This window comes from Oryx dammah, unplaced genomic scaffold (assembly GCF_014754425.2).
Source record: "Oryx dammah isolate SB20612 unplaced genomic scaffold, SCBI_Odam_1.1 HiC_scaffold_13, whole genome shotgun sequence".
Classification (NCBI taxonomy): domain Eukaryota; kingdom Metazoa; phylum Chordata; class Mammalia; order Artiodactyla; family Bovidae; genus Oryx; species Oryx dammah.
The window spans coordinates 25,637,271-25,657,048 of NW_024070197.1; the positions used below are offsets into that span (position 1 = coordinate 25,637,271).

At 44.3% G+C, this 19,778-nt stretch overlaps 1 protein-coding gene across 14 annotated transcripts; it reads right to left on the bottom strand.

The window, feature by feature from the left end:
- Positions 1-967: 967 nt before the first annotated feature.
- Positions 968-18,007, bottom strand: ZNF821 (zinc finger protein 821). Of its 14 annotated transcripts, none has more exons than XM_040253181.1 (9): positions 17,739-18,004; positions 17,006-17,068; positions 15,731-15,848; positions 14,323-14,437; positions 7,239-7,364; positions 4,568-4,713; positions 3,779-3,883; positions 2,666-2,832; positions 968-1,940 (listed from the first exon to the last, which is right to left on the bottom strand). In XM_040253181.1, the coding sequence occupies exons 4-9, from the start codon at positions 14,360-14,362 to the stop codon at positions 1,289-1,291; spliced, it is 1,236 nt and encodes a 411-aa protein (XP_040109115.1). In that variant the 5' UTR covers positions 14,363-14,437; positions 15,731-15,848; positions 17,006-17,068; positions 17,739-18,004; the 3' UTR covers positions 968-1,288. The 14 variants fall into 14 exon arrangements, with proteins under 14 accessions (XP_040109115.1, XP_040109117.1, XP_040109114.1 ...); XM_040253183.1 differs by having other exon boundaries at positions 14,323-14,960; positions 15,731-15,818; positions 17,739-17,988; XM_040253180.1 differs by having other exon boundaries at positions 14,323-14,960; positions 17,739-17,988.
- Between the last annotated feature and the right edge of the window lie 1,771 nt (positions 18,008-19,778).

Genomic DNA, 19,778 nt, shown 5'->3' on the forward strand with positions numbered 1-19,778 from the left:
TAGTCATTTTACTTCGGTCTTGACCACTACTGACTTGAGCTCTCAGTATCCCCTTAACTCTGGATTTTCCTCAGTGGGTTTTATTATCCTACCTTGGCTCTGGGGACTACATAAAAAGATGGGCTGTTACCTCTTCTCTCAAATATTGAGTTCCCTGGCACTATGTACCTTAAATATTACAGCTGTTTCTATGACTGTATCCCTAAATGCAAATGACTGCTGTCTAGGGTAGAATTTAAGTTTGGCAGACTGAATTCTGCTGGGGAAAGTAGTTGGTACCTAAATACTACATCCTCTTTAGCAAGTGCCAGTCATGAAGAAAGGTGTTTGCTTCTGAGTTTGGAAAAGGTATGCTCAATATTGCTCAGTCATGTCTGACTCTTTGCGACCCCAGGGACTATACAGTTCATGGAATTCTCCAGGCCAGAATACTGGAGTGGGTAGCCTTTCCTTCTCTAGGGGATTTTCCAAACCCAGGGATCGAACCCAGGTTTCCCACATTGCAGGTGGATTCTTTACCATCTGAGCCACAAACGAAGTCCAAGAATACTGGAGTGGGTAGCCTATCCCTTCTCCAGCAGATCTTCCCAACCCCAGGAATCGAATTGGGGTCTCCTGCATTGCAGGCAGATTCTTTACCAACCGAACTATCAGGGAAGCCCCAGTCACGAGGAAAGGTGTCTCCTGAGTTTGGAAAAGGAAAGCTAGGTTGAAATAGCTCTTGGGACCACAGGCAAGCCCCATTAGGGTTGTGGGCATGGACCCTCACAAAGCCGGCATCGGTTCTTTCTCAGTGTTGCCATTAACTTGTGAAGGGCCAGATAAGTTATCTCTACTTGGAGAGCCTAAGTGGAGGAGCACCCTCCCTTGGAAAAAGACAATCACTGGAAGTTCCTGCCTGAAAACTTCCATCCAAGTCTTAGATCACTTCATTTGCTAGAATGAAATCAAGAGAAGAGCAGGAAAGGGCAGTAAAGATAAAATTAATTTATTTGCCCTCGTAACTCCGCGGGCCACACTGGGACCCCACAGTCCCATGTGCAGACCTTGCAACAGTGGGCTGCACAGTTGAAGTGTCTGGAGTGCCTGCTCTCTCGTCCACAGCTGCCTGGAGCCAGGTCCCTCCTGACCCCATCATCCTGCTCCCACATGCAAGGGGTATGCAGGTCCACCTGCAACAAACCCGGGCCTGCCTCCGCCACAAGGACAGGATCTGAGGGTGACTGAGTGAGGATCCCTGTAGGCTCAGGTGGGTGGTGAGTGGGAAGGCAGGCAGGAGGGTGTGGCTTCAGTGCAGAGAGCTGCTGTTCTGCTCTTCAAAGGCCATCTTGCCCAGGAGTTGGCTGTCCAACTCCACCCCACTCACAGGTAGCTGGAAGAAGTTCATTTCGGCTGCTAAGGCTGCCATGGCAGAAGGGTCCTGGCCAAACTGAGCTCGCAACATCATGTCCATTTTCTCCAGCCTCCTCTTGAGCCGCTTGGCCTCGCGCTCCCGGATGAGACGGGCCTGCCGCTTCTCAGGGGTCTCGTTGGCTCGCTTCAGCCTCATGGCCTCCCGATCTCGTTGCAGCCGGCGTGCCCGCTGCTCGTCTGTCTCCTGCATGCGCTGCAGGCGCTTGGCTTCTCGGTCCCTCATGCGCCTCACCTCCCGCTCCTCGGGGGTCTCATTGTCCCGCCGGCTCTTCTTGGCTGTGCGCTCTCGTTCCAGTCGCTGCAGCCGGACTTCCAAAGGCTCATTCTGCCGACGCAAGGCCCATTTGCGGACACTGGGGGTCTGGGCTTCCAGCAGCTTCCGGTAGGCAGCACAGTTGTTGCACACAAGCAGAATTCCAGCAGGGTACACTGGAGTAAAGGCAACGTCCTTCCCCTCGGCACTGGAGGGGCCCTCACTGTGGGCTGGCGGTAGGGATTCCATATTAAGGACTTCAGGGAGTTTCTCACTGGAAAGCAAAAATTTTGTAAGGTTAATGCCATGGTCTAACAAGGCCCTGATTTATTCTGTCCTGCCAGGCCAGTTGCTCCAAGTTCACCACTAGGGGTCAGTTTGAGTACTTGGGAGACCTCCTCCACCTTTCCACTCTTGCCCTTCTTTGGGCCAGGGTGTCTACCAAGTCTTGAAGCCCACCTGGAGTTAGGGATTGAGCCAACTGCCACAGCAAGCCACCAGAAATCAGAGGAGGAGCCTTTATGATGTGCAGTCCTGTTCAAGCCAAACTGATGGAGTTGTCTGTAGGAGTTGTGCATGGCAGTCCTTGAGGTGGGAGCTGCCGTAGGGGAGGTCCGGTCCACTGGCTTCACCTCCCCCTGCCCGACCCTGCCTTGCACACTAACTAGCAAACGGTGTGGACAGTGCACACAGCCCCAGTCTTCCTGGACACAGTGGAGACTGTCCTCCTGTGAGGGGCCTCATGGCCTCTCTAACTTCTTTCTCCCTGCTTTATCATGAAGGTTCTTGGACTTCCCACGTCTCTTTCCAGATGAAGATATTCTGATCGAGGAAAGACATGAGAATTCATTTCCCTTTGGGGGTATTTTAACGGAATGGACATATTTACTAGCCTTCCTTGTATTTCCAGAGTCAAGAGTCAGTTGCCTTGGCAATGCCAAAGGAGAAGCCACACCCAGTAATCTGCTCCCAGCACAGAGGTTTAGGCGCCCGGCTAACCTGTTAAACGTGGCATGGCTAGTGAAACGGGCTCCACACACAGCACAGTTCGACCGCTGGTCCTCTGAGTGGATTAAGAGGTGGCGACCCAGTGACCCTGGGGAGCTGAGGGCCCGGCCACAGACAGGACACATGTAGCTCTTGGCGCTCACCACGGCTGCAGTGTGCTGGAAAAGAGAGCCTCATCTGTCAACTCACACCAGCTCCAGGACAAGTTCTACCCATTGAGGAACTACTTTCTGGGAAACATCCCTCTTTCCTTAGTCTTAGAACAAGAACTCTTCTCCCTATTTAGCATCCAGAAAAGGAACAGGCTCATGTTAAAGGGCCTTCAGAAGGGCGAGGCCATCCACACCACTGCTCAGATTTCACTGATTTGAGTTCTGACTATGTTCTGGGATGTGGGGCTGGCTTGGGGAAAAATGAGATGCCACATTCCTCTTCAGAGCCGGAGAAGAATTTTAGCTCAGGATAATTTCTCATGGTCTGTTTGCCCCACGCTGTGTAGGTACAAGTGCACTTTACCATCTTGAGCCACCAGGGAAGCCCGACAAGTGCATTTTAAAGGAGCACTGAAGGCCAAGTCTAGAAGCTGGCTGGGAAGACTGGTACCCAAAAGATATTTAAATGCACAGCCTTTCCTTCCATCTTTTAATATCAGTCTTCTGAAGAAATGCTTCCCCTCACGAGCCAGTGGTCTTTACGGTAAAGCCCAGGCTGCCACGCGTGCTGATGCCTGTTCACTACAAATCATAAGACATGTGTGTTCTGCTACTGGACGGTCGTCTTGTTCTGATGCGTTGGTTTACACTAACTTTCTCCAGTATTTCAGAAACATCTGTTAATTCATTTTTTTCTTCTTTAAAACAAAGCCCATTTCTCTCTCACTATATAAAATATACATTAATTACTTTAGGAAAAAAATGATACTTAATTTTCACAATGTCTGCCTGGGAACCCAGAACATATTCACTCAATGTATCCCACTTATTCTCTAAGAGTGGAATCTGGGTGGAAGCAAAAACAACCCAAGGTTCTTTCTGGGGTTGGAGGCAAAGGCTAAACAAGTCACTGGCGCCTGTTTTCCGGAGCGTGTGGCTCCCCAAACCATACCTGGTACACGTGAGCAATCAGCTGCTCCCGACTCCCACAGTCGAGCTGGCAGAGGGGACATTGGCAGAGTCCAAGTAACGGGTCAGAATGCAAATTCTCCGTGACCTGCAACACAACAATTAGGCAATTCACTAAGATGGTTTACCAGTCTCTTCCCTGCCCCTGCTTCTTCTAAAAGGGTATCCTGTTAAAAGTAACACAATCTCTTATCATACATTATTCTCAGGTTCCCATCGTGGGTCAAAGGAGAGTGACGGGGGAAAGGGAATTAAATTTGTTCCCATCTTCATCTTCTCCAAGGCTTCCTGCCATGAAGACACAGAATTACTCCAGAGAGCTTATCTAATTTTTCCCCCCTAAGGTAAACTCTGTAGGGAGAAGACTAGCTTTCCCTCCTGCCATGCCTCTTGCAGGAATCCTCAAGAGACAATTTAGTGAAAGGATGGCACCTCATTTAACACTGTGACTGAAATTTGCAAGCGTATTCAAGAGTACATCTCAGGAAGTCAACTAATAGTTTTACAAAGGTGGACATTCTGCCAGAAAAATGTGGGGAGCTTCGGGAGTAGGAGCTGCGTGTGGGTAAGTGATATGTGGGCGGGTGGAAAAGGAAGCCTAGGTGTGATGAGACCTATGTGCCTGAGGGTAGGGTACCTGGTGCTGTAAAACAAGAGAGGCTGCATCTGAAAACCTGGGAGACCCTCAGAGGCAAGAGTTGCCTTCAGGTGGAGGAGAGGCATCTGGACAGAGCAGAAGGGGAAGGGTGCCCAGGAGCCATTTGTCACTTGCCTCATGCTCTGCCACTTTCTTTCCACCAACAGGCTGTTCTGCATTTTCTAATTCTTTTTCCACTTTGACCACTCCTCCATCTTCCTCTGACGTATGAGAAGACACTTCATCTTGTGTGGTCTCTTCTTCATCTCCCTCACTGTCACCTGGGACACACAAACTGGTCACTTGTTCTGATTTTTGCATGAGTACATCTTGTGTTGCTTTCCACCCAAGAGTTTGCAGCTAAAATGGAAAACACCCCCAGATCTTCCATAATATAGTTGGTATCAGAGCTTTTTTTGAGTACAAATCATGTTAAGTGGAAGCCAGCTCTAACTGTTCCTTATATTGTCATATATACACAAAAGAGAAAATTGGAGGTAAAACTGCATTGGAAAATGGTTATTAGGCCTTGTATATTATCATAAAAGCAATAACTTCTTACACACGGTTCCCAAATATCTCACACTTCATATCACACCTCCCATGCACCTCACACCATGCTTATTTCGACAACACACCACTTCCAACTTACCAACACTTAGCACTGATTTTATTACTTACTTTTGTCCCTAACCTCACTGCAGTTTCTCCATGGTGTCATACTCTATTCTATTCTGAGACCCACTAGTCTTTTCTCTCCCAACAAACCTCAAGGAGCACTTATAGAAACACCAACTTTTTCTTTCTTCTTATCAATAAAGGAGGTAGTAGGAAATTAGGTAAAAATGTCACTTTCTAGGGGAATAGCTGCTCAGGACAGTGCAAGAGTTAGTACAGCAACCAACCTCTGGCATTCTGCAGTGGTGTTTGACTCACGGTGTCCTCACCCTGCTAGGAACTCAGCAGTCTAGGCTAAATAAGTCCATTATTCCTGGTGGTTCCTTGGATTATCTGATGGATAACTGAATGCTTAACTGGAGGGAACAAGATATTCTTTACTTCGGGATGAAACATCATTTCTCATGACTAAAGTAAGAACTGAGTTTGTTTTAGTTTAGGTGTAGGATGTGGCTGTGCAGAGGTCTGCCTGTGGCTGGGGGATCTGCAAGGTTTGTGTGAGCCAATTTTTTTTCCTCTCTATTACAAAATAGGAAAAGAAATGATTCAAAAAAAAAAAAAACATAGTAATGTAAGAAGTTCTTTCTGAAAGGGAAAAAAAAGTGCTAGTACATTGAAGATCCCGAGAGGAAGCCAAACCTGGGGAAGCTGTCAGACTCTAGTCCCGTCCCAACACCACCTGGATCTTGGACTCTTGGGCCTGAATGTCAGTGAGAGGAATACAGGATGGAGCTTCACCAGGCTCTCTGCATTGGCAGTGGGACTTGGCTTTCTTAGCTAACGATGCTTATCTTCTACTATCCCTTAAGTAATTTCTAAATCTACGAGTAACTGGGCAAAACTAGTCACATTCCCTTTCTTCCAAAGAAAATCTACCCATGTCACCTGCTGGTAGTTACCTGTGTCTCTGTTAGAGACTCCACTTGGTTAGTGGCCTGGATGTGAGCCCTGGAAAGATCTGTGGTGCACGTGCACTACTCCTCAGTCCAAAGGTTTAGTTTGAATCCACTTCAGTAAATAAGGATTGGCACAGATTAAATGACACAATGTTTTCTCATCAGCTTATTCAGTATACTTGTAGTCTAAGGCAATACTGTATCAAACACTTTTTTGTAATTTCTCAAAAATTCAAATATATCTACTAGAAAGGTTAAAAAAAAAGTCTGCCATGTAAAGGGGTGATACAACTTTTCCAGAATGGAAACCTACCAGACTTCTATAGATTTGGCATTCCCACCTGCTACTAAAACTGGTAGCTCCCACAGATTTTCTAGAAATATTTGGGTTTATTTTTTTATACCTGAGCAATGACTTGCTAAATTACTTTTTATTGCTAACATGTTAGTTTAAATAGAAAATGTAGTGCATAGAAGAGTGCAGAACTTTCTCCCTCTTCTTTCCTTTCCAACCCCAAATGTGGAGAAAAACCAGAAATGTCAATCTGAATTGATACTAATAACACCAATATCAGAAGGATCAAATTAGTAAAGTGAGCGTATCATCCTAGAAAATAACACATCTCAAAGTGTATTTGTTCAAGCAAGTCGTGGAACAGATGATCCCTGAGGCTCAACCAGTTACCAGCTACCGTCTTTTCAATCTCTTAATCAAAGGGATCTACTCAGGACGTGGGGTGGGAAGACTTCCACATCAGCATTTTATATGCTATGTAATCTCACTAATAAGCAAATCCTCTTACAGAGCATTAAAACTGGGTCCTCAAGCAAAACTTTCATGAATACCATGCTTATATTTATTAATTATGAATAAATAGATTCTAAGGGACAGGGATTTTCTTTTTTTTCTTATTTGACCTAGCCCAGGGGCTCCTTGCACACCAAACATCCCTATGCCCCTATCAGGGTTATCACAAACCTATCTATGTATGGCACTATGCCAAGTACTGCAGTCCTTGAATTAAAAAAAAATAAAAAACATAATGTCAAACCTGTTCTTTCTCTAAACAAGCATATGCCCATACACCTTACAACACCTGTGGGAACACTGAGGATCCACAAATCTCCTTCAGGTCTTCCTCCCAACCCCCATGCACAATCCCCAGAGCACACACACTCTGATAATTCTTCTCCCATTGCCCTGAGTCATTACCAGAAGGTGTAGAACTCACTGCTACTGGAGTCCTGATCTCTTAGTTGTTGGATAGCTTGTCGCTGACTGCCAAGGTCTCCAGGAAAATCAGTTTTCATCATCGCCTGGCGGGCTTGCTCTTCTAGCCCAGCAAATACTTGATCCCCTGGTGGTCACAAGGAAAAATAGTCAGGCCACCAGCTGGGCGGTACATCCCCAGGCAAGCTGGTTGGAAAGGCAGACCATTCAAAGGTAGGAGACAGGCAGGTACCCTGTGGTGGGGTCATTCATCTCCAAGTCAGCTGGTGGCCTCCAGTGGTTTTGGGGCACAGCTACTCTGCCTGGGCAAGAAGCCAGATGCTCTAGAAAGCAGCATTTGCTTCTCTTAAATCCTCCTACTCTTGACTCCTTTTAGAGGTAATAAATTGCTATTATAATGTTCCATCAGGAATGGAGAGACAGAGACAAGAGGAGGCAAAGCGATGGGATGAAGATAGGGCAACAAATCTGGGCATAATTTCGAATCTTAGTGTATTAGCGACATGGCCCTGACTGCCAACTTCTGACTATATAAACAAGTGCTTCAAATGATCCATCTAAAAACAATATCTCTGACCTCATCTTTCATCCATTCTCCTTACAAGACATACTATGGAAATTTTCCCTTGACTCTCTCACATCTATAAAAATTAGTCACAAGCAAATAAAAAATTGGTTCAATGATTGATTAAAAGGAAAATGGACAATATGTGAACTCACTTCTGCTGAGGAACAAACTTCCTGAAACATGCCAACCAGTTCGCAACGGGATATTTCATTCAGTCTCCTTGGTTTAGTGTGGCCTTTTTTTTTCTCTTTGTATAGAGTATCCAAAAGCCCTGGAACCATCCTTGATTGTGCATTTACCCCAAGGAACTCCGCCTGGTATCTGCGTGGTTATTGAAGAGTTAACATTTAAGTGCTCTTTTATTTCCAAGAGGCCAGGCATAAGGAAAAAAAGAATTGGGTTTCTTAAGGTTTCCATTATCTCAGTCAGAGTGGAAACTACAATCCCTATTCTCCAGCCACCAAGGAAGAATAATAAAAGCCCTAGTGAAACATCTGACAATAGGCCAGGTGCTTTCTTAATGAAGAGAGAAGGGAAATTAAACAGGCTCAAATTCCGAGGCTGACACAATGATTCAGGAGAAATGACCTGGTCAAATGACTTGAACAACTAGTCTTCGGGCAGTGAAGAAACTGATGTGAAGTATGACTTCCCAAGTGGCTCAGTGGTAAAGAACCCGCCTACCAATGCAGGAAGCCACAGGAGACACAGGTTCAATCCCTGGGTCAGGTAGATCCCCTGGAGGAGGAAATGGCAACCCACTCCAGTATTCTTGCTTGGATAATTCCATAAACAGAGGAGCCTGGTGGGCTACACTTCATGGGGTCGCAAAGACTTGGACATGACTGAGCGACTGAGAACACACACGGGCTTTGTGTGATTCACTTAGGTATTTGTTCAGCAAATATTTAGTGAACATGTCCTATATGTTAAGTGCTAAATGCTAATAATAGTGATTATTTGGCACTTCCTAGTTCCAGGCTGTGTTAAGTGCTTTATAGTTGCTTTGTTGTTGTTCAGTTGCTAAGTCGTGTTTGACTCTTTGTGATCCCATGAACTGAAGCACGCCAGGGTTCCCTGTCCTTCATCATCTCCCAGAGTTTGCTCAAACTCATGTCCATTGAGTCAGTGATGCCATCCAACTATCTCATCCTCTTTTGCCCCTTTCTCCTCCTTTATAGTTGCTACTTCACCTTAATTCTCTGCAAGACTTTGTCGTGGGAATTACTATCCATATTTTACTTGGGAGAAAAACTAAGATCTATGGTGGAAATAAAGATTCAAACTCCAGTCTATCCAACCCTTAATAACCATATTTTTCAACTCCTTTCTAGCATAGTTGTAAACAGAAGTTTAAGCGGTTCATTAGAGTGATGTTACCAAAAACAAATGCTTGTCTCCGTGTGATAAGAATAGCTCTGATCCTACTGTCAGTGTTACTTTCCTTCCAGGAGAAACTGATATACACAATGCAAATATCAAAATAATATCCTCAAGGCCAGTAACGACGGAAGGAACCATCATGTTCCTGGTTCTGACGCCATGTGATGAGTTACCATGCCTGGCTTAGAGTGATATTATGCTGCTCTGAATGACACTGTGAGTGGGAACAGAGATGCTGAAAGTCTAAGTGCACTTCTAGATACACAGCCCTCAAGTAAAGGAAAAATAAGCCACTTCACGTCAACCTTCATAATATTTAGGATGACACACTGGGTATAAATTATAGCAAGGGAGAGCAAAAAATGAATTCTTTGTTACAGTGCCTTCTCTTTCCTCTCTGCAGGAGTAAAATATTGAATTTCTCCTTGTTGGTTCCTCTGTAACCATAAGACCAAGACCAACTGGAACAGTTAATGAACTCTGGGTAAATGCATGTTTTTGGACCTGGTAGCCATGACAGGTATGACACTAAGGAATAAGTTATGTACTAGCATATAATTATCAAGGGCAGACCATCCGCATCAAAGACATCTCTAAAAAAGCCTATCTAGAAACCAGCTAGGTTTTTAACACACCAAGAATCTACACTTTCCCCTCCTTTCTTAATGGGGAATCACCACTGGATTAGAAGGACATCTAAAAGGATATGTACTTTTTAAGATCAGCTAGTAATTCAGTCTAGTCTCCATTAACCTGGGCTAAAATTTTACTTCTCTTGATGTTATCTAAATATTTAGGCCTTCACAGAACAGAGAAGAGTTTGTATAATACAGCCATCCTATCCAGGACTTTTGGGAGCATTCTCACCTTGGATAGTTGGGCTATATTAATTCTGTTATTCTTTCCTTTGGCAGTTTGGAAAGAAAAGCTATGGTCCCATATTTTATTCCACTCCTGACTTGGGAGAAAGGCTAAGGTAAACTTTACTCCTCAGGGATATTCCTATTTTGAATATCAACATAAAGCAAACTATATAAAAACTATAAAAAAGGATTCTTTCATAAGAAGGCAGTGATACTTGCTAAAAGTATCTCATATTAACTCAGGTATAATATGATCTATACAGATACTAGTGATTAAGAAGTGTTACACAATTGCCTGCTTTTACAGTGTAGAATTATTATTTCTTTCTCTCTTGAGACTATTGGAGTAGGTTAAAAAAAATCCTCTGGTTTTTAGATATCAATGTAAAGTAACCATCTTATTTAATTAACATGGGTATTTATATGTCTATTGATAGTTGAGAAAAAGTCATCTAAGCTCAACAGTAAAAAGCAAGGTGCTACCTCTCATTTTTATGGTATGAAATCTAGATACTGTTGGTCTGATTTGGCTAAGGTTTTTTAGACCAGATAAGAATAAAGTCACACAAGCAAGTCTGTAGAACAGATGAGAAGCCTGAGATGAAAGTTACTAGAAAGAAAAAGATTTTACAATTCTCTTTCTTGAGTCTTTGGTACAGTTAAATAAATGCAATGTCTGGTGGAATGAAATTAAGTAAAGCAGTTGAGACATTTTCTAGGAGAGCAGATGTCGAATTCAGAATAAAATAAGTTAGTGTTAGGAGTGAGGTGCTTAGGATTCTTTTTCTAGCTGACAGTCTCCGTAACTGAGGTGCTACCACATGTTGGGAACAGAACCATTATCTTACAAGGATGCTGACAATGAATAAAGACAAAACAAACTGCACATTTTAGAAGATGAGGGACTTTAAAGCCTTTTTTTCTGCTTCTCTGTAAAAGTTAAAAAACTTTAATTGAAGTTGGAAGTTTTCAGTCTCATATATAATTTGAAAACAGAAGTCTCTTAAGAAAAGGTTTTCCTTTACTTAAGTGGTTTGCTTGGTACAAACACATCGAATGAAAGTGTGCAAAGGACTGTATTTGAAACCACCCTAGAAACAGTTCACAGAAGTTTGTACTCAGAAGGGGGTGAGATAAGGAAGGAGGGAGGGAAGAGATCTAACCGAGATCTCAAGCTATCAGCAGTTCCTCTGTAACTAACAATAATTCTGAACTTCTATTCCAAAAGTTCTACATCAAGTCTATTAACTAACTGGGCAAAACATAAAGAGTGCCTAGATGTTTCTGGGAGAAGGAGAGATCATGACGATAATTTAGATCCAGATACAGTCCTGAGGAAAAGCAAGCATATGCCAGGGCACCCTGTGCGCTGGCTTCTGAAATAGATCTGACAGATGCTGCCATGCTACAGCAGTGTGATTCTTAATGTATTCTTTCAGACGGGCTTTGAGCTTCACGCCACACAATCCTCTTCTTCCCAGAAGGCAGATCTGATGGAGCTCAGCCATTACTCTGCTCAAATGCCGATTGGCTTTGACATTTAAGCAAAGCTTCTGCAGACCTTCCCACCTCCCAGAACTTGAATCCATTCCATTTACTTTAAATAGAGGAGAGGCATTAAATTCAATATATTTCATTGGTTCTATTTCACCACAAGGGGATAGAAGGCTCACGTGGTCAGAAGACTGAAATTATTAATTTCCACTTGTCATTATTATCATGGGAAATGAGAAAATGACCTTTCAAAAAAGGGAGGATCAGCTTTAGTCCCCAAATAGTAAATAAGCAGAAGGTCGCCAGAGACTAGCAAATCTCAGCGTCTTTCTTCTTTCTTAGTCCACCGTGTGAGATGCATTCACAATTTCCTGCCCAAAGGTCCCCTCCCTGAAGGTCTGCTTTTTAGCTGCACCCGAACCTTGCTGTTCATAACCCTCTTAATGCTTACCAGTGCAGAGTCTGCAAAGTCCCACCCGCTCCACCACTGTACCACGGTATTCACTAGCTCAACTCTAGAAAACTGCATTTCTGCAGCTGTGGGTATGGTATTCCCTTCGTCTCTATGGCCTGTGTTCCAACTCCAGTAGCAGCTCACCTGGCTTTGAGTGACTACCTTGGGAAGAGAGGCGGCTATGGATTTATGCTATGTGGGTGTAGGAATCTGCCACACAAGAATTTACTGGCTCCCCTGGACTGATCACAGTCATATATCATCTCTGTGAGCGACATTCCTCCAAGTCTCTTTGGACAGGTGGCTTTAATAGGTAAATCCAAACTCCAGTGACTACCTTATTTGTGAACTCATCACTCTACTAAGAGTTCCTTTCCTACCCTGCCTTCTTGGGGAAACATCTGTGTCTTTATCAATATTCATCTTCAACCCAGAGCAGAGAAGACAATCCTTCTGAACTTCTGTGTTCAATTACCTACGCTACAGATACTTCATCTTAGCTCTCTTGACAATCCTCACATTTAGGGCCACTAAATTTCACTGTTTTGGCAGCAATTTCTAAATTGTTCCTGAACCACTCACTTTTATATTAAGCAGCCTTCCAGATCCACTTACTATAGAAAACACTCTGAGAAGCATCCAACCTGCTCTGTTTTATACAACTCTTCTGGGACTTGAATAGAAGAATTAATTGTATATGAATGTTTGCCACCCTAAACTCATTTAATCTATAACATACTGAAGTCCTCTTAATTCCTCCGTACCTATGGTTTTCTCTCCTACTCTTGAAATTACCCAATAAAATAAAATAAGGTACACACTGTTTGGCATACAGTATCTTTTTAATAAATTTTACTCCTTTTAACTCCTTGACTAACCTAACCTCTCAAATGTAGGATTTCTTTCCTTAAAAAGAAAAAAATCTTTCAAATGTTCTAACGCTGAATTCCCTTCAAATGTTGCTGTGCTTTAGTCAGTCCTCCATAACAACAGGGGGCTATTTGTCTTTTTTTTTACGTTTGAATGAAGATATTTATCTGCTCAGAACAAGGGAAATTGGTTACTTGTCTCAAATCTGCGTAAATATGTTAATACTAATTTAATAAGGCCCTTTTGAACACCTACTCTGAGGAGTGCTGCTTCCCTGATGGCTCAGTGGTAAAAAAAAAAAAAAAATCCACCTGCCAAGCAGGAGATGGGTTCGAGCCCTAAGTCAGGAAGTTACCCTGGAGGAGGAAATGGCAACCCACTCCAGTATTCTTGCCTGGGAAATCCCACGGACAGAGGAGCCTGGTGGGCTACAGTCCATGGGGTCGCAAAATAGTTGGATATGACTTGGTAAGTAAACAACAACAAATCTGAGCAGTGCTAAAAGTTGAAAGGGATAGCAGGAATTATATATGGGACATAGTGTCTGCCCTCCAGAAGTTTACAATCCAATTACTGAACTAAAACAAACATATGAACCTGCTGAGAAATAATGCAAGGCAGTAAATCATGGCTGTTTCCTGTTACCAGTCTCTCCTTCATGTGATCCACCCCGCACACTGCTTTGTGGTCTAAATGTCACTCCACTCTCCCTGTTTAAAAACCTTACAGTATCTCCTTACAGTCACAAAGAAGTATGAACTTGGCCTGGCCTTCAGGCCTCTGCAATGTAGAGTTAAACATCTCCAACCTCATCGTCTGTGGTTTCTGAACGAATGAAACTTTTGCTTCATACAAAGTCTCCTTGTTCCCTGAACATATCATGTCCATTCCCTCTTTGTATCTTTGCTCACGCAGTTTCCCCTACCTGGTTTTACCTCTCCTTTCCTGTTTAAAAAAAAACCCACCTTCTACCTTCTAAAGCCCAGTTCAAAGTCATGTTGTGGGGCCTCTTCCATCAAGCATTCCCTCGCTACTTCAGTCCATGGAGTTCTCTCCCTCCTCTTAACTTCTGCAGTACACACAGTGTACAGCATCCTTATTTGACACTTAGCATAGATTATCTACCTCTCTATATATCTGTGGCTACACTTTAGTCTTACATATCATTTTATTGTTTTATACCCTTGGCATTGAGCACAAGGCTTTGCACAGAGTAGGAACCCTATAAATGTCTGTTAATGTGAATACTAAGGATGAATCAAGAACACCTATTCCTAAGACAGGTTTCCAAGACTTCCCCTAGCACAGACACACTTTAAATCCATCACATTTGACACCTTTGACTCTTTTTTGCTTCAAGAATTAGTGTGAGCCAATCACCTAAATTGAGATTACTCTTCCATTCCAACCCTCAGCATTCCCAGGTTTCGGAAGAAAAAAGCCCCATACTCACAGTGAACTTTATTTGGATTTGTCTGTTTCCGACGGGACATGTTTCCCTGATCCAAGAGCTCTGGCTTTTCCCAGTTTCACGACTGGATGTTACCACCTCCTTGCAAGGTGCTGACCTACAATAAAAAGGATAATGTTAGCATGTGTCATTCAGCCTGGAAATTATACACAATTAAAAGATAAAAGACTTTTTAAAATAGTTTTTGAGCATATAAAACTCACCATTTATAAATTACTGTACTACTTAAAGAGAGAAATGAATAAATCTCTAGCATAACATTAAGGTCCCAAGAAGTTTGAGAGGGGAGTCTAAAGGATTTAGAGGATTCCACTCTAAATCCACCTGTGGAATCCAGAATACTGTTAAGTAATCATGTTCAAGGTCACGGGGTAGAAAAGAAAGTGAAAAACTCAGGCAACCAGCATTAGACACACTGTGGGCTCACCCCACAAATTGTAAAAGGAAGCAAAGAAAGCTCAAGAGGGTGGCAGCTCACATGTCACATGCCCTCAGTCAAACCCTGCAATCTGCATCAATGGGAGCCTCCAGATGCTTTTTTTCAAGAGGTTATCTCCCCTGGAGAGGACAAAGGCACCACACTCCTGTGAAACAGGAAATATCTCAAAACTCTTGGGCACCTGTCAATGAAAACATGGGGAGTAGAGCCTCTATCTAGTGATGTAGGCACAGTGCCAGGCACTGTGGATGACAGGGCACTAAAGCAAATCAGACTTCCAATGCTGAAGATGGGCTTTCACCAGAAGAGCTGGGCGCCATCCACATTGTTGAGTACTAATTCAATACCCCAATATGAAGTATCAACCTGGCCCTGCTCACATGCTCCCAGGTGGTGGTCAAAGTTAATAACTGTAGTGCCTCTTCTCAATCCAGCCTCTGTGTAGCAAAGAGTGGGAAGAACAAAGAGAAAAAGTCCCCACATGAGAACTGTTGCAGAGACATGCACCTGCTTCCCTGAAATAGGAGGAAACAGATACTTACGCCTACAGTTCCTGGTTAGTTATAAGAAAGGCTTTCCCAGCATTAAGTGTTGTTAGAGAGTCTGAAATGGATTAGTAGAGGAAGCTGTGAATTTTCTTTGAAAGACAGAGTGAATAAACAGACATAGATTGAAAAGAGAGATATTCTCTTTCCTACCAAAGATAAGAATGTGGACCTGATCACCCTCAAACTTTTCTTTCAGTTCCTGCCTTCTCAAATTGTACTCACACTGAATAAGCAAATATAAAATTGTAGTTTACTGCCTTAAGAGGCATTATGAGAGGTTTACTTACTACCATCTATACTCTGCACTCAAGTTAGTGAAGACTTGCCTCCTGTTATGCCAACTAACTCCTCTGTGTAGCTAGAAAGGACCTCAGACCTGTAATCAGATCCTGCCTCCCCTTACCAAAAGAAGAAAGAAACCGCAAATGGCAAAGACAGGCCTCCACAGGAAGTGGCAAAGGAAGCAGCTTTCAGGCAGTCTTCTATCATATCTGCATATCAAACACAGTTCTTTTTCAGACCTTTAATTAAAAAAAAAAAAAACACTCCAAATGTATACAGTAAAAATCAATTTTAAGGTAGAATGCTGAGAGCTAATGTTAATGAAATGTGTTCTCTAAGTTTTGTTTGTGTAGATGATTTCTTTTTAATCAAGTAGTTATGTCATAAACTGAAGCGGTGAATGAATATTACACTTTGGGTCTTTTTCTATAAGTCTGTGGAATCACAAAACAGAAAGTTGAATGAAATGCAGGTTGCCTATCATTTTTGCCCCCAAATTTGCAGAGCTATAGCTCTCTATTGTATAAGGAAGAAATGAAATCTTAACTAATATTTACATTTTCTTCCCATCAAGATCTGAAATTAAAACTATGAGATAAAGGCAATAAAGATCCTTCAAAAGAAGGCCGAATAATTTGAGACAGGCTCTATTCAGATCATCTTGGTGAGGCAACAATACTAAATACTAAACAATACTAAAGCTACAAGTCGGAAACAGAGATCAGTATTTGCATATTTAAATCGCCAGTGTTCATTGCATCTCACAATCCTCCTAGTGGTCAAATGAGGAACCAACCAGATGGTACCCAATGGGACTGACTTCACACTTGAGAGACTGAAGGGAAAACAGAAGCAAATATTCTTACCTCCTTCAAAAAAAAAAAAAAAAAAGAAAGCCTGTGGGGTTTTGGACTCTTGAAAATAAATGTCATTTAATTAACAATTAAAAAATCTAGCACTGGAGGTACATTCTTGATTGCACAACAAGATCTCAGAGATTAGCCAATTGTTTTACAGCAGTAAAAGCTAATGAATTCCATAGGCACAGTGCCCTAAAGTTCACTAACTCAGTTTTACTTTCAACACTGACTCAGTTCCCAAGTAGTAATCCGAAACCCGTACAAAAATGTACATGGATAGCCTGAACATCACCATCTGGAAGAAAAAGAGGATGGGAAGATTCAGGTTTACAAGGGATCCTATTTTAAAAGGGAGGAAGCTTTGTCCATCTTTAGAACAAGGTTAAGAATCCTTGGGAGGGAGGCCAATAACTCCTCTTAACATTGTCCCTGATCTCTCACAGGTGTCAGGCTGCAGGTTCCAGGACATGCCACAGACTTCGGCAAGGAAAAAATGGGTGAAATCCAAGCTTTAAGAAAAGAGGGTTCACTCCCACCTCCAGATCTGGTGCAGTTCCCACGGAGCAAAGTAAACTCGCCTGAATCCCAGTGGTTTGTACCTGCCAGAAAGGAGAGGACAAGAAAGCTGGTCACGTAGACGCCTCCCGGTTCACCCTGTTCCCACTTCTGTTTGGTCCGGAGATTGTGTATACTCAGCCGAGACGGTCCCTCTGGCTTCCTGAAGCAGGAGCACAGGTAGATTCCTGGGAATTATCAGCCAAGAGCCAGAGGTCTTCCGAGGAGGCTCAGACAAACGCTCAGACAATACAGTCTTCTCAGCAATCTAAATTTAGAAACCTTTCTGGAGACTGCGGCTCCGGACTGATACCCGGGTCGGCACCCTCACGCCCATCCTCTCCCTCCCCCAGCTCCAGCCCAGCCTGTCAGACGCCGGGGCCGTCCCGGCGGTGCCCGGCTGAGACCGACCTAGGCCCACGCGGGGAGGGCGGCGGCGCGGACACCCCTCCCGCGCCCGAGATCGCCAGAGGGACGGGAAAGAGGGACGGCCGCGGTGGGGAGTCAGCCGGGTCCAGCCGCGTCGCGGGAGCCGGGGGCAGGGGGAGGGTCAGAGCCAGGACGGCCCCCGCCCCCCAGGCCAGAGTGAGCCCCTGGCCCCTTCCCCAGACGCAGACTGACAAAAGGACCGACAGCCGGCGACCAAGGGAGGGGGCGAGGAGCCCCTGCATCCTCAGCCTGGTCCCGGATGGAACGAGTCGGGGGTCTTTTTACCCGGCGCCTCGGCGCTCCGCGGCGCTCCGGGTCCCTGGGCCCCGCCTCCGGACAGACAGACCGCCGGACAATGGGCCCCGAGCCGTAGCTCGGGCCCGCCGGGCCGGGGCTCTCCGCGACTGGGCCCCGGCGGGCAGAGGGCAGCTCCGGGTCGTGCCGGTGGTGGGGAGCCGAGGGGCGGCGCTGCAGACGGACAAAGCCAACAGCAGACAGACAGACTGAGGGGGAAAAGATGGCGACGCGGGTGGCGGGAGCGCGCTGCTCGCGCACCCGCAGCGAGTGGAGCGCGTGCACGAGTCTCTCCTCTTCTCCCCCCCCCCCCCCCCCCCCGCCACCCGCCTTCTTCAGCTTGGTCCCCCTCCCCGCTCCCCAGGCGCGCGCCCGGAGGCATGGGCGGGGCTTATAGGGAGGGGGTCCGGGGAGGCGGAATCTGAGAGAGCATCCAATCACAGACATTCGAGAGGGGCCTCGTCTGCATCCTCGCGCCGCGAAGACCACCCAGCCTCGCACTCTCCAAGGTCTTTCTCTGTCCTGTCAGCTCCTCAGCTCCCCTTATCGTCTCCTGAACCCTTTAACTTCACCCTGACTGTCAGCTCTGATCCTGGTTTCCTACCCCACCTTTGAGTTCAGCCACAAAACCCACATCCCCCAACCACACTTCCACCACAGGCTCCCCCTCTCCTTAGCCCAACCTTAGCCTCCCCGTTTCCCCAAACCCAAACACTCTTCCCTTCATTTCCCCACATATCACGGTTTCTTCGGGCCCCTGAGGCATTAAATGTGACCGAGACTTAGGGGCCACGGACCACTGTGGGAGGGGCTAGGTTCAGCTGTCAGAAACCCGGAGGAGAAAAATCTTTAATTCCTTTTAGACATGTAAGTCTCGAACATGATTCTCAACTAATAACAGTAGCTGTACACCGGCGGCATAGGATTAATTCAGAGAAGGGTAACTTGTAGCATTGTTGCCACTTAAGGGACATTTGGGTCAATTGAGAGTGGTTAGACTCATTTCTTAATAAAACACTTCTTTCCCCTCTCATCGTTCCCTTCTGTTTCCTCACCACTTCCCTTCCTTACCTCTCATTCTGTCATCCCTCTCATTGTAGAATGTGTGCCTGCCTTTGATAAGGCTCACTTGGAGAAGTAGGGTATGCGGTGGAAAGAAGGTGAAATCTGATATTAGAAGATCCAGTTTTGAGTGTGCTGCTTACAAGCCTGGTTACTTGGGGCAAGTCACTTCTCTATTTTGAACCCCTGCTTCCTAAAATGTGAAATGGATAATAGTGTAATAATTTCTAGTCTCTACTGTCGTAGGGTTGGTGTACCGATTAAGTAAAATTAATATATGAAAGCTTTATGCATGTATCCCGTATGATCACTGACCTTACAAAGAGGAGGCTAAAGAGACTGCTGACCTTTGCTTATAAAGCAACAAGTCCTGGTATTTACATAAAGCACTCTTGCAAAATGACTTTTCCAGAAATCTCTCAAGAGATGATATCATTGTCTCCATCTTGTGTTTAATGTGAGAGGATCTTGTTCCTTCACAATTCTTTGGTAAATGGCTTATTCATTCATTGTGGCTGGGATTTGAGGTAGAAATTATTATTCTTGAACTTAAGTTAAATTTCATTTTAAAATAAAAAATTAAAATTTCCTTTAAAATTTTAATTTCTGGGTAGGTAACCAGAAAATGGAATATTCTCATCCAACCAGAAGGTTTCTAGACAGTGTAAGAATGTAAGCTGGAATAAACACTGGCTTTTGTACTTAACAGTAATTCTTCATGAGTTTAGACTGAAGGATACAAATATGGCTGTATTATGTCACTTTAAAATTGACATAGTTGACATTTTCATCATGAAAATAGCTAGCAGGTAAAGCATTAGGAAAGAGCCTCCAGGGAAATTTCTTGGCTTCATCATATAATAATGTGTAATACTGGGTGGTTGGTTTCATCTACTTGAACTGCAAGTAAAATAGAGTCATAATAATGCTATTTTAAAAACCTTCATGTACCCTAGAAATTGGCTTACC

Coding starts and splice junctions, on each gene's coding strand:
- ZNF821 (XM_040253181.1), bottom strand. CDS start 14,362: ATGTCCCGTCGGAAACAGACAAATCCAAATAAAGTTCACT. Junction 7,365..14,322: donor AAATCCAAATAAAGTTCACT/GTGAGTATGGGG, acceptor TGTGACCACCAG/GGGATCAAGTATTTGCTGGG. Junction 1,941..2,665: donor AGCCATGCCACGTTTAACAG/GTTAGCCGGGCG, acceptor TTTGCTTTCCAG/TGAGAAACTCCCTGAAGTCC.